Genomic DNA, 14016 nt, shown 5'->3' on the forward strand with positions numbered 1-14016 from the left:
GCTCTTTCACTCTTCCATTCACTTCCTTCCTCAGGATACCAAAATGGATAGAGCGTGGCGGTTTCTTATGGTCAAAGGGGTCCTTAGATGAAGAGCATGTACGTGGCCACAGTGTACGCCCCCAACACAGGTTAATCAGACTTTCTCCTCACATTCCTATTAGCTTTGGAGGGATTTGCATCAGGGGATATGATCTTATTGGGAGACTTCAATCTTATTTGATACGACCCACCTCATACGTCAGTGGGAGGAGTTTTTAGTAAATCCCTTAAAGCCTCTTTTCAATGTCTGGGCCTGATAGACACTTGGATGACCAACTGGGAAGCATTTAAGGCAGTCATTAGCGGAAGTGTATTGCCTTGGCCATCACCCTGAAAAAGCAACTGGAACGGGAGTATAAAGATACCTCATACATTAAAACCCTACAGAATGTAACTGCACTTAAAGGGAAGGGCAGGCCTTTTATAAAAAAACAAAAAAACATTTCACGCTTGCAAGCCCGAGGATATGAAGGGGGGAGGGAGTAAAATTGGCCTATTACGTGAATGACAATTCAGGGCGCATCAGGAAAAGACGTACGTAAAACACACAATTGACGGCGAGGGCATATTGCATCATAGCGAAGTGGGTAAAGCCAATGCTTTCTAAGATTTCTATTGTTCACTTTATTCAGCTGATCTCATGATAGCTCAAGACCAATCTCGATACTTAGAGTTGGCAGAGGTTGCGCAGGTCTCTCCTGCGACCAATACTGAAGTCAGCCAACCTTTCTCAATGGAGGAGGTCTGGAGGCGAGACTTACTCTTAAACTTCAAAAAGCCCTGGGCCCGATGGGTAGAATGCCAAGTGCCACCGAACCTTTGCTCCCAAGTTAACTCCCAACCTGACAAACCTCTTCAAAGAAATAGCGGCCACACAACAGGTCTCCCCGCCCATGGGGGAAGCCTTAATCACCTTGATTCCGAAGCCAGGGAAGGATTCCCAACAATGCGATGGCAACAGATATCTGTGACGGATCCGCACCTTGTCTGCCTCTGTTGTCTTTGGTTTTACCAAGAAGCGAAGAACTGCACTGGAGGCGCGCCAGAGGCAAGCCCTGCCACGTCTAGCGGCCAGAAATTCTGCCCAAAATTCGGTAAATACTGTAAGTAACATCAACCGTATTAGTTATACTGCTACTGACCTAAACCTTCTTAGTCACAAACTGTCCTTTCAATGTAAGACATGTATTCTCCCCATGCATGGCTTTAAATGCCCTTGCTGTGGATTTTCGCTAGGAAAGATGCTTGATAGCAAGGTAATGTTGGAAGCAAGCCCTCAGATTAGAACAAGCCTTAAAATTCCGACTCCTGCCTGCCATTATTTCCATTTTTGGAGCATTAACTGTAGGTCCCTCCCTAAAATAACGATAACATCCTCGATTTTCTTAATTCGGAGAAACCAGATGCTTTGTTTCTCACTGAAACCTGGCTGCATACCAGTTCAGGACATGACGTTGCAGTGGCTCTTCCCTCTGAATATGTTATGGTTAAAAAAGACCGGGATATAGGGAAAGGAGGTGGCATTGCGGTAATTTTTAAAGCTATATATAGCTGTAAATTTGAAGCCCTGACCCTCCAGGGATGTGAAGCTGCTCAGTTCAAACTTGCAGTTAATCCCCAGCTGACCTTGTCCGGCCTCCTGATGTAACGCCCCCCGGGAAACCCAGGCACATGGGCTGCCTCCTTTCCCGATGCCATTGCCCCCCTTTTGCTAAAAGTCGCTAATTTCACCATTTTTGGGGACCTTAACTTACATCTCGAAAATTCTCAATGTAATGTTAGCAAAGTTTTTCTGTCCGACTTAGAGGCCTTGATGCTTGATTCCGGTCTGGGAAAGACATAGCTTGGTAGTTCGGACTGGACTGTTCCATGAGGCAAGGGTCAGAGCTGATTTGCATATAGCCAGTGTCTAACCCAGGGTGGTGTGGAGTGCAAAAAAACGATGGATTTAGGCACAGATACTTGTACTGGGGTGAATGTATGACATTGTTCTACATTCTGTCCATCAACTGTATTTTTTGCGACTTAGAGGCCCTCAATATCTTATTATGCAATTCGGGACCTACACATGCGGCAGGGCATCTGCTTGATTCTATTCTCTCTAACCTCCCCTCTGACTGTAGTCCTTCTGCTCTCCCTTTGGAATTGTCAGGCCACTTTGCGGTTCCTTTCCATTTGATTATTTTGGAGGTTGAGAACAGGGTCTGCTTATACTCGCACGAGAGTTTTAGATGTTGGGGCAAACATAACGTGAGGCTTTTAACACTCTCCTATCTAAGAACTTGCCAGACACGTGTTTGCCACTGCCCTTACTCGATCCTGCTGTTTCTAACTGGCTCATTGCTGCTGTTAATACTTCTCTACCCCATGTGTCCAAATACTTCACGCCCCACCGTCCTCCTGCCCCGTGGTTCACTTCTCGGAAAATCTAAAAACCATTAAATCTAAATGTACAGTTCTTGAAAGGAAATGGAGGCGATCCTACTCTCCTGCCCGTAAAGCTGAGTACAAATGTTCCCTTAAAGAGTATTACAAACCATGCAAATCGGCCAGAGCAACTTATATCGCTAACACTGTTACACAGGCCCCTATTCTTGATGAGGCGCAATGTGACACAATTGCTGAGTTCTTCATAGAGAAGGTTGAGCTCATTTATGGTTCTTTGAGTTCCCCCCTCTGCTGAATCTGTTCCGCTCCCTGACTCCATTTATACAAGCGTGCCTGACTCTATAGCCTAACTTGATGGCTGGCTACCGTTTGATGACACAACCTTTATTGATTGCTTGGCAAGTATTAAATAGGGTTCTCCGCGTGACCCTTTGCCTATTAAAATACTGAGGCAACTTTGCCCGGACTCCCTTAATGTTTTCAAAGAGCTTCTTAACTCTTCATTGAGAGATGCTTTTGTTCCGCCTGAGTGGAAACATGCAATGATCATTCCACTCCTAAAAAAGGCTGGAGCTGATCCCTCTAAATTATCTAACTATAGGCCCATCTCTCTACTACCTGTACTTCCCAAGATTTTGGAAAGACATATCAATAATCAGCTAACTCATTATGTAGAAAGTCTGGGTTCCCTACATCTATCCCAATCAGGTTTCTCCACTGAAACAACTCTTCTTGGAGTCACCGAGAGACTGCGTCACTGTATTGACTGTGGAGAGACATCGGCACTCATACTACTTGATTTGAGTGTGGCTTTTGATAACGTGTCGCATTCCATTCTTCTTGCATATCTCCGTTCTTTGGGAGTCGAGGGTCCTGCCTTGGCTTGGTTTCCCTCCTTCCTCAATGGCCGTACTTTGCAGCTCTTCCAAAATCCATTCTTCAGCGTATGGCGTGCCTCAGGGGTCTATCATGAGTCCTTTACTTTTTAATATCTATGTTAGTGTCAGGCTCCACCGTCGTGCTTCTTCGGGATTGTGCTGATTTGCCTATGGCTTCCCCCGCACGACGTCCCCAAGAGTCTGGAGTATATGCACAGACTACTAGGATAGTCAGGTGAGGGAAGGAAAGGAAGGGGACAGCAGGGAAGGAGACCTAAAACGACAATAACATACACTAAGTATATATATCTTCAGGAAGCACTCAGTTTAACATCAGCAAGAACACCCTATTGCTAACCCCTGTACAATCCTTGTCCCTACCTGTAAAGAAAAATATTGAAGGCGTAAACCAGGGATGAGGAATGAGGTGAGAACAGAGATTCATCTACTGCAATAGAAAAAACATAAGGCAGGTTTGTGTGATTCTCCTATTGTTTTTTTTTTGGTGCAAGACTATTCCTGTTAACATAACCATGACATACCTAAATACACATGAATTCACGTCTTGTAAATAGACAAATCTCCCCAGTTCGGCTCCCCTGTATTTAGAACATAAGAAGAACAGCAATGTGAGACAACGAAAGAAAATATAAATCAAGCCTGGGTTAATCGATTCTTAACCCTGCTAGTTGTTGAAAACAACCTTGGAAAGTCTGGTGTTTCAAAGTTCCCCATAAAGCACCTCCAATGTGGGAAACAAGTAGACGAAATGAGTATGGCTGGAGCCCCAACCAATCCTTAATCCACTCACAGGAACACCACATGAAATGTCATAATACGTGTTCGGCTCAGGTCTCCTGAATACACAAAGAGCAAATGCTGTCTTGTTGCTCCCCGTGTCTAAAACAGCAGAATGTCTGTCTCAGCCGAATGAACGGCCCCAGATCAGGTTCCTTGGCGAGAGTCGTCTCGCCTCCCAAAAGGACCTGAGCCTACCTCCAGTACGGAGTTCACCGGAGACAATCACTTTACACAGAGGTAGCGCTTACCGGTACAGCAGCAACGATACAAACCACAGCCTCTGACTCCAAATGAATTATCGGCCCCGCCATCACCGATGGGTAGTGTTTTACTTCTGATATTGCGTGCTTTGCGTCAAGCACGTAACGTCCTCCCCGAGCATGCCGGGAACTGTAGTTTCCAACGGATTGAGTCCTCGCCGATGCCGATCAGTGACCCGCGAATGTTCAGATCCTGACAGTTAGACCCCTGGCTACCATTGTGGAGAAAGCGGGTCTCTCTCTATTTTCGTATGCTGATGATACTCAAATCATATTTTCTCTTTCTACTGTGGAAGATGGCAGTATCTTAAACAAGGACTGAATGAAGTCTCAGAATGGATGCGCAATAACTTTTTGAAATTGAATGGGGACAAGACTGAGGTTGTCATCTTGTTCAAGGGGAAGTATTCATGGGGCCCCCAACATTGGCCTCAAGAAATGGGTTCTCTTCCCCAACCTGTTGCCCAGGTTCACAACCTTAGATTTTTCATTGATGAGAATCTTTCTATGTGGAAGCAAGTAGTAAAAGTGGCCTCCAAATACTTTACTATCTTAAGATGGCTCCACAAAATTCTCTAAATGCTCCCTGTTTCCACACAAGTGACGGTTGTCCAGGCTTTAGTTGTTTCACGCCTGGACTATGGTAACGTTCTTTATCTGGGAGCTGACCAAGAAACTCTTAGAAAGCTTCAGGTTGTGCAGAATGTGGCTGCACAACTCCTATGCCATGTTCCGCGGAGAGTCTCCATTTCCTAGTCGCTCCTAGACCTCCACTGCCTCAGGATCGCCAGCAGAATCAAGTTTAAGGCCCTCTGCTATATATTTAAGATTAAACAGGGTAATGCCCCTGTATATCTACAGGAACTTATTCATGCTTATCACCCCACTCGTTCTCTTAGATCCGCCTGTAAAGGTGATTTTGTAAATCCTAGATTAAAGCTGGTGAAAATGGGCGGTCGCTCGTGCTCCCATTTAGTCCCTAAGATTTGGAATACCCTGCCCACTGCTTTGAAAACTGAAACTACCTATCTCAGCTTTCGTAAAGGACTCAAGACTTGGCTCTTTTGGCAATGATTTGTGTTTGGTCTCTTTTCTTTCTTTTAATCTGTCCCTCGGCGCCGGGAAACCCTCGGTGGGTTGCTGTGCCCCTTAAAAGTTAAATAAATAAATAAATAAAAAATGCACATCGTATGACCTATAGTGCTCCTCAATTTGGACGCTAAACTTTACTCTAAGATACTGGCCAGTCGAATGGAAAATGTCCTCCCCACGCTAGCACATCTCAACCAATCTGGCTTTATCAAGGGTAGGCAGACCCATGACAATCCAGAGGATACTTCATTTAATTGAGAAGGTGCAAAAGAAACATATCCCAGCAGCCCTTCTCTCTTTAGACGCGAAAAGGCCTTCGACCGGGTATATTGGGCCTTCTTAATCTCTACCCTACTCCGCTTCGGGATCAACAAACCCTTTATAGGCATGATTCAGGCCAATTATCACTCCTCAAAGTCCGGAGTGTTAGTAAATTGAGAAGCATCGGAACTTTTCCAGCTCACGCGAGGTACAAGGTGGAGGTGTCCCCTCTCCCCCATGCTCTTTGCCCTCTGCATCGAACCATTTGTGGAGCTACTAAGGTCCAACCCAGGCATCCGAGGGGTTACGTTTGGTTCCTATGAGCACAAAATCCTGCTCTTTGTGGACAATGTCCTCCTTCCTATCACTGACCCTGCGACCTTGCTGCTGACTATACAGGTTGAACTCAACCACTTTGAAAGAGTAGCAGGATTCAAGGTCTTGCTAAATAGGTTCTATTTAACTTGACCTGAGAAGTGTTGGCAACGATTGAAGGGGCTTCTCCCTTCTGTTGCACTCTCAAAGAAATCACCTATTTGGGTATTAAAATTACCCTCAAACTCACAGATCTCTACAAGGCAAACAATCCCCTACTCCTGAGGCAACTCAAATCCAATTTTAAAATGTGGGGGTCTGTATTTATCTCCTGGATAGGCAGAATCAACCCTGTCAAGATGAACACCCTGACCCGCTTCTGCTACCTCTTTCAGGGCCTTCCGATTACAACAGACAAGGAACTGTTCATTAAGATGAGGACAATGATCACAAAATTTGTCTGGCAGGGGAAAAGGTCTGGTTATCTTACCGCCTACTGAAGAAACCCTGCCTGGAGGAGGGCTCTCCCTTCCAGATTTCCATATGTAGTACAATACCGCTTAGCCATGGGTTCATGCTGAATAGTCTACTAAAGCCTCTGCTAAACACGGGCACATTATGGACAATCAGATTGCAGGTAGGACCATATGGTACCTGCCATGGAGACAGAAGCAACATAGGTCACTTAATGTATATCTCAGCACCCCCACAGCAACCACACTTCAAATATAGGATAAAGTCACTAAGGCCTTGCCTTTAACAACCTTTCCTTCACCCTACACCCCCATCAGCTTCAATTTGGCCTTGTCCCGGCACAATTGGAGGGCCCTTTTATAAAATGGAGGGAGAGGGGGATGCCTTATATTATCGGACCTGTTTAAGCAGGGAGAACTGCGAACTTTTGCAGAATGCACAGCTCTTTTCAAGTTACCACCCATGGGACAATATCATTACACTCAGCTCAAACATTGGGTGCAGCGTCCCGGGAGTGGCTGGCCACACCTAAGGAATTGCTCCCATATGAGAAATGTGTGCAATCTGGCATCACAGGCAAGGGCTGCATTTCATTCCTGTATTCTCTGCTTCTAACGATGGGACCCAGGTCGACTCGGCAACTCAGAAGTTTTTGGGATACCTTGCTGCCCACCCTTATAGGGGAAAAGCATTGGGGTTCCCCGTACAAACAAATTACCAAAGACAACCGCTCCAAGTAACTCAGGGAAGCCCACTACACAATTAAGTATGAGTGGTACCTATACCCCCAGAAATTGCACACCATATTCCAAAACACTTCAAATAAATGGCAGGGCTGTGGACTTCTGGGAGACTTCTGTCATATTTGGTGGGACTGCCCCTCCATTCAACCCTTCTGGAAGGAAATCCTGGCACAAATCAATCAGACCCCGGGCTATCCAATCCCTAAAACCATAGCACACACTCTCCTAGGGATACGGGACCCTAGTCTGAAGCACCAAACCCAGGGGGACTGCTCCATTATGGGGCTTTGTCTAGGGGTGGCCAAGATGGCAATTGCCCCCCCGGAGGCCCCCTCCCTCACCCAATGGCATCCCAGGCTTTGGAGTGCCCTGACCCTTGTATAGATGACGGATGTTATCGAGGAATCATATAAGAGTTTTTACTACATCAGGAGCCACTTAGTGGAGTACCTGTCGGAGGGATTGCCCCTTTTTGCTTTTAGAACCAGATTGTCTGCTCTCCATCTCTTTTATATATAACAGGCTGGGACCCATGAGATCCTACCGCCTATTATGCCATTCGTTATAGTGGCAGTACAAACATGACCCCAGACCTACCCTGTAAGGCCTAACTGCTGTTGTGTAAATAAACGTGTAGTGCCACCTGTAAACAAAATCTTTTGACAGATAAGAACCTCTTTTTAAATATTAGTACAACACCTTCCTGTAAGCCTTATAGCTCACAGGTAGTTTGTATGATATTTAAAAGTGGGATAGGTAGGAAATAATATTGCCATACCCCTACAATGTCAATGCAAACAATTATATTTTCACTGTGGCATCTTAGATGTCCTATTAAGAAAAATAAAGAGGGCATATTTTAATACTTACCATGCTAACTGGGGAAATGGACCAAATAGAAAAATCCAGTGGTGAAGTTAGAATTTTAATAAATAATTAAGTAAAACAAACTTTTGAAAAGTTACCCTTTACCTGCCTGAACTTTCAGAAGGTTGATTAACATTGGCATTAGCCAGCTGCCACCCAGGGAAAAAGAAAAGTCTGAACTGAATGGATACAAATCACTCTTTTGTGCTGAAGTTGTGGACAGACTTTTAACACCACAGTCCCAAATCCTGCTGGACAGGTCTGTTGAGCCACGCATCTTGCTCTCAGAAGAGAGACAGCAGCATGACAAAACAATTCTTGTGTCTCCCCTGCTTGGTTGCTGACGGTCCATGCTTTTGTCCTACCAGACTTCTGTCTCTGGGTATGTTGTGGGTGCTGTGCCTGCTAAAAATTGGGCTTTAGAGTTAGATGTGAGAGGACCCTGGTTATTTCACTATGGCAGTCCCCTACACACCTTCTACCCTCAGAACCCAAGTTTAGTGTAGCAAAATACTGTAAACATCTTGAAAATGCTCTGTCACAAAGGCATGGCAGTTTTGTCCTGCTTACAAACAGGAGCCACTAAAGAAATGAGTAGAATTGCCGAAAGGCACTTTTACGCAATTAATGTGGGGGTGCCCAGGAGTCCACCCCCACTCTCTAGATGTTGCCAAGCATAAATGTTGCAATCCAAGGTACAGGAGCAGAACACTTTCTGGACCTGCAGAAGGATAGAAAATGACTTTACCAGCCACCTGTGACCTTAGAGGAGCCCTAAAGTATTGTGCCTATTCCCTCTTGTCCAGAGGACGCAGATGTGAACTCCAAGCATCGGTTGGCTGTCCTATTGCATGACTACAAGGAGACAATAAGCTACAAGAGGCCTTTTCCTTAAAGTACTCTGCTGGTAAGTGGGAACTGGACCTGGACAAGACCCTACAGTTGGCCTCTGACTGACACCCTGTGAGTCTCTAAGTGCCTCTGTTGGTGGCTTTAGAAGGTTACAAATGTTATTTGGGCAACAGAAGAAAGTTTTCGAACTTTGGAAAACTTTCCCTAAGACCAGTCGGAGTTAGAAACTTTTACAAACATTCTGACCTAAACATTTTCACCACAACCAATACTCTTGGTGCATCCAGCCCTGCACCTTGATTGCAGGCTACCATAACAATTGGCTATCATTGGCACTTTATGTTTCAAGTTTCAAAGTTTCAAAAGACCTTTATTCGAATTTCTTAAAATTCATAACAGTACCGATCATAACAGCAAACCATTTTGATATATGTACATACAAATAATAAAAACAATGTTATACGGAGAGATATTTCACAATAGCATGATATTGGATTCCATACAGTGACAATACAATACATTTCATATCATTATATAATATTTTCATTGTAACACATTTAAGACTGATTGCTTTGTTCAAGGATTTTCCATCGTTTTGCGGGCTCGTATAGCCGATCTTAAAAAAGTGCTCGTGCGAAAAGTTAATTCATCGGTATCCAGAGCAACCAACATACTATATGATTCTTTGAGTGTCAATGGTCTAAGTTTTTTAAAATTGGGAGTTAAAAACCATTTAACGAATTTAAGATAAAATTTACAAAAAAATAAAAAATGCAAATCATCCTGTGTACTCACACCGTCACAGGGACATGGAGTGAAATCATTACTGTGACGATACCCCAAAGGAAAAGACAGCAGAAATTTTACAATACCTGCCCTTAGACGAAAGAATAATGATCGCTCCCAACTAGTCATGGGGAGGGAGAGGTAGGGCGGCAAGGTTTGGCTACACAGTTCATTACCTATATATTTCGTAACACTTGATTTCTGTGATTCGCTAATTAGCCGTTCATTGTTATAAAGTGCATAGAGTGCATTTTTAACCTCAACTTTATCCTTTGGTTCAATTATCGTAGGATCGGTGAACAGACTACCTCTGTCAACTTCATTAAGTGATTTAAAAACTTCTGAGAGCCATGGAATCTCCATTCCATGGTCACAGTTTAGACAGTCATTTATAATATTTTGTGTAAGAGCAGCAGCATCATTCCTCCAGATTCTAATCCAGAAGAGTGCTGGTCTTGCTCTAATAAAATCACTTATATAATGAAGGTTTAATTCACTATGACAGATAAAATTAGGTGAGGAGATTGGTGCGCCCAACACTTTTCTGCAAAAGTGATTTTCCTCCCTTTGAATACAAAGGCTGCTTCCCAATCCCCATACCTCGGCTCCATACGTAGCAACAGGTGAGCACTGTAATTTAAAAATCTTTAAAATAGCCTTAGTGGCACTTTATGCTTTCTTGGTGTTTGTCCTACTTAAAACGTAAAAAAATTATATCTCCAGTTGCCTTATTGGACTAAAACGTACTCGATTATTTCAGTTCAGTTTGGGACCTTTATTGTTTTGCATTTTGTCTTTAACACAGTTGTCGTTGTGCATTAATGCTTTAGACCTTGCCTAAATTTGGCCTACCTGCTATGTGCCATAGCTACCAGGGGGTGAGCTCCGGTTAATGATGTGACATTAAAAGTTCACACTGACAAGAGTTGTGGGTGTTCCTTGAGGTGAGCAGTCATTTACCCCAAAATAATAAACAGGTTGCTTACAAATATTTGCAGCAGTTTGGGGGCACACTATTGACAGCAACATGCAAACTAAATGATAATGACAATGTTGCACCTGATTATATACATTTACAAATAATTCATATTTTTGGGGGGATTCAACGGAAGCTATTTTCAGAAGAAAGATTTGAACAAGTTAAACATGTGGTTGTTATTGATTTCTGAGTGTTATGAAAACCTTAATTTGTTATTGGTATTAGTCGTTCAGGACAGCCATAGCCGTGTGTGCAAGTTAAGATCTGGTAGTTCAATAGCCTCATATGTCTTAAGAGAGTCCATTGACAACTACTTAGAAACATCCTTTTTCCTTTCTGATGTACTTAGTTATGCTTCTCTGATTGAATAATAGCATGCTACAAACAGACAAAAGACTATTATTGCCTTTCTAAAATGTGTGCATTTATTTCTCCAGATGATCATTCTAAACAGTGAACAACAACCAAGAAGCATTACAACTATGGAAAAGTTCAATCAAACTTTCTTAACTGAATTTTTCATTGTGGGGCTATCACAAAATCCTCAGCTTCACGTTCCAATTTTCATTGTGTTTTTACAAATGTATTTAACAACCCTGCTTGGAAACATTGTGATAATTACAATAATATGCAATGATTCTAATCTTCAGAAGCCCATGTATTATTTTCTTATTAACTTGTCCTTCATAGACATTTGTTTAACATCTAGCACTATTCCAAAAATGCTGGAAATGTGTTTAACAGGCAACAAATCAATCAATTTCCTTAGCTGCATTCTTCAGTTCTATTTTTGCTCTTCCTTCCTCTGCACAGAGATTTGCTTGCTTTCTGTGATGGCGCTGGACAGGTATGTTGCTATATGCAACCACCGCCGCTATACAGCCATAATGAATAAGAAAGTTGTGGGATTGCTGGCTGTTGCTTCTTGGGCGCTTGGCCTTCTGGACATTATGCCACATGCTGTTTTGATATCAAATTTATCCTTCTGTGGATCCAATGAAATCAATCATTTCTTTTGTGATCTTACTGCTCTTCTTAAACTCTCTTGCACAGACACATTTTTCATTGATATAGCAACTTTTGCAGAAGCTGTTGTAATAGGACTGTGTCCATTAATATTAACAATTACATCATATGCGTTAATTATTTTAAATATAATGAAGATGTCCTCCACCGGCGGGAAGCAAAAGGCATTTTCCACCTGTTCTGCTCACTTGATTGCTGTTATTATGTTCTATGGAACTGAGCTTGGTGCATATATGAAAACAACATCCGAGGTGTCACTGGAAAAAGACAAGTTGTTTGCTGTGATGTTCACTATTGTCATTCCAGTGTTGAATCCGTTTATTTATAGTTTGAGAAACAACGAGGTAAAAAGAGCTATGCAGAAAACTAGAAAGAGGATATGTTTCTAAGATAATACACTGTTTTAATTTGCATGACGTGTCTTACCCATTATTGTGTCAAGAAAATGCTACCATTGCACTAAGAAACTAACCCTGACATATGGACATAAGCATTCAAAAAGAAGAAGAATAGGTGAAAATAAATGCTTTCTCAATCCAGCGATTAGATAGGCCTTTACAGCGGGGAGGTGGCCTGGCAATAATTCATCGCAGCGCTATTAAATGCACTACGTTTGAGTTGCCAGACATCAAAGGAGCGGAGGCTATGGCCTTCTGCCTTGCCATCTATGATTCCTTTTCCTTCTCTGGTGCTTTGATTTATCATCCACCTGGCCCATCTGCTGATTTTTTGGAAAGCATTGGAGATGTGCTGAGTGAGCTTACATTCAAGTTCACTCACTGCACGGTGATGGGAGATCTCAATCTCGATCTAGGTTCCCCTAAGGAACCAGGCACTAGTGGGTTTATGGATATTATTAATATACTTGGCCTTACTTGACTAACACTAGAACCCACTCACATAGCAGGCCATGTTTTGGATTGTATTTGTTCTAACTCCGATGGCCTGTTGGTTAAACCTCCATATATCCTAACCTGGTCAGACCATAAACTTATTCCATTCCTTCTCTTGGTTAAACAGAAGGCTCCGGTGAAAAGCGCAAAAACAAACTCTGTCAGTCGTAAGCCGGATTGGATAACTGCCTTCTCACGGCCTGATATTTTGGAGAAGTTAAGAGTTAGTAAACCCGTTCTTACGGGTCACACTTCAACAGACAATTACCAATACTGTGAGTGGCTGGCAACATTTGGGTCGTCCTTGGACACAAGGAAGAAGCAAAGAAATGTGTGCTGTCCTAAAAATAGAAAGAGTGCCCCATGGTTTTCATCAGCTCTAAAAATCGAGCTGGGCGCAGTGAGATCATTGGAGCGTAGGTGGCAAAGGAATTATGAGGTGGCTGCCCGTGATTTATATAAATCCACACGGAGGAATTACCATGCCGCAATTAAGCTGGCAAAAAAAACATACTACTCAGAGGTTATCTCTTCTTCTGACAAGGGACAGAAAAAGATCTTTAAGATAGTCAAGAGCTTTACCAATCCCACTGTACTTTCTCAGGAGATTCCACCTTCCCTCCCGCTTTGTAATACCATAGCCAATTACTTTGAAAAGAAAATCTCTGACATTATCAAGGATTTTCCATCCATGCCATCTACTTCGACAAACACGGATACAATGAGGATAGGCGCCATGACAACCAACACCTCTCGCTTGGACTCATTTACGCATATCTCCCTGGAGGATTCACATCAGGCTATTTTAGCCATAAAATCTGGATCTCCATTTGATCCCTGCCCGCCCATAGTCCTGCGGACCTTGGTTGAGGAGATAAACCCAATTATTAATAGTATCATCAACTCCTCATTGGCTACAGCGGTAATTCCAGGTGATTGGAAGTGCGCAGCGGTCATGCCACTACAGAAAAAAGCCCTGCCAGATCCAACTACTCTGTCAAACCTGCGTCCCATTTCCCTACTCCCTGCGGTGTTCAAATTAACGGAGAAATTCGTTAATTAGCAACTCACAAGCTTTTTGGAGGAGAACAATATCTTGCACTCCAATCAATCAGGGTTTCGGTCCAAACATTCGACTGAATCTGCTCTTTTGTTTACAGTGGAGACTTTACGAATGGCATTGGATCAAGGAAAGAAGGCCGTCTTGATTTTACTCGATCTATCGGCGGCTTTCGATACGGTCTCACACTCCATCTTGATTGACCCTTTGGATAACGCAGGTATAGGAGGAATGGTGCTGGCATGGCTTACTAATTTCCTCTCCCAGAGACGTCAGATAATAGTACTAGGTGACTATAAA

General features: G+C 43.2%; 1 protein-coding gene across 1 annotated transcript; it reads left to right on the top strand.

The window, feature by feature from the left end:
* The first annotated feature begins 11219 nt into the window (after positions 1-11219).
* On the top strand, positions 11220-12152 carry LOC144769948 (olfactory receptor 7C1-like). The gene has a single exon (XM_078654142.1). The coding sequence runs from the start codon at positions 11220-11222 to the stop codon at positions 12150-12152; it is 933 nt and encodes a 310-aa protein (XP_078510268.1).
* The last annotated feature ends 1864 nt before the right edge of the window (positions 12153-14016 follow it).

This window comes from Lissotriton helveticus, chromosome 7, assembly GCF_964261635.1.
Source record: "Lissotriton helveticus chromosome 7, aLisHel1.1, whole genome shotgun sequence".
Lineage (NCBI taxonomy): Eukaryota > Metazoa > Chordata > Amphibia > Caudata > Salamandridae > Lissotriton > Lissotriton helveticus.

Bases quoted from the DNA above. Each gene is read 5' to 3' on its own strand.
- LOC144769948 (XM_078654142.1), top strand. From the start codon at position 11,220: ATGGAAAAGTTCAATCAAACTTTCTTAACTGAATTTTTCATTGTGGGG.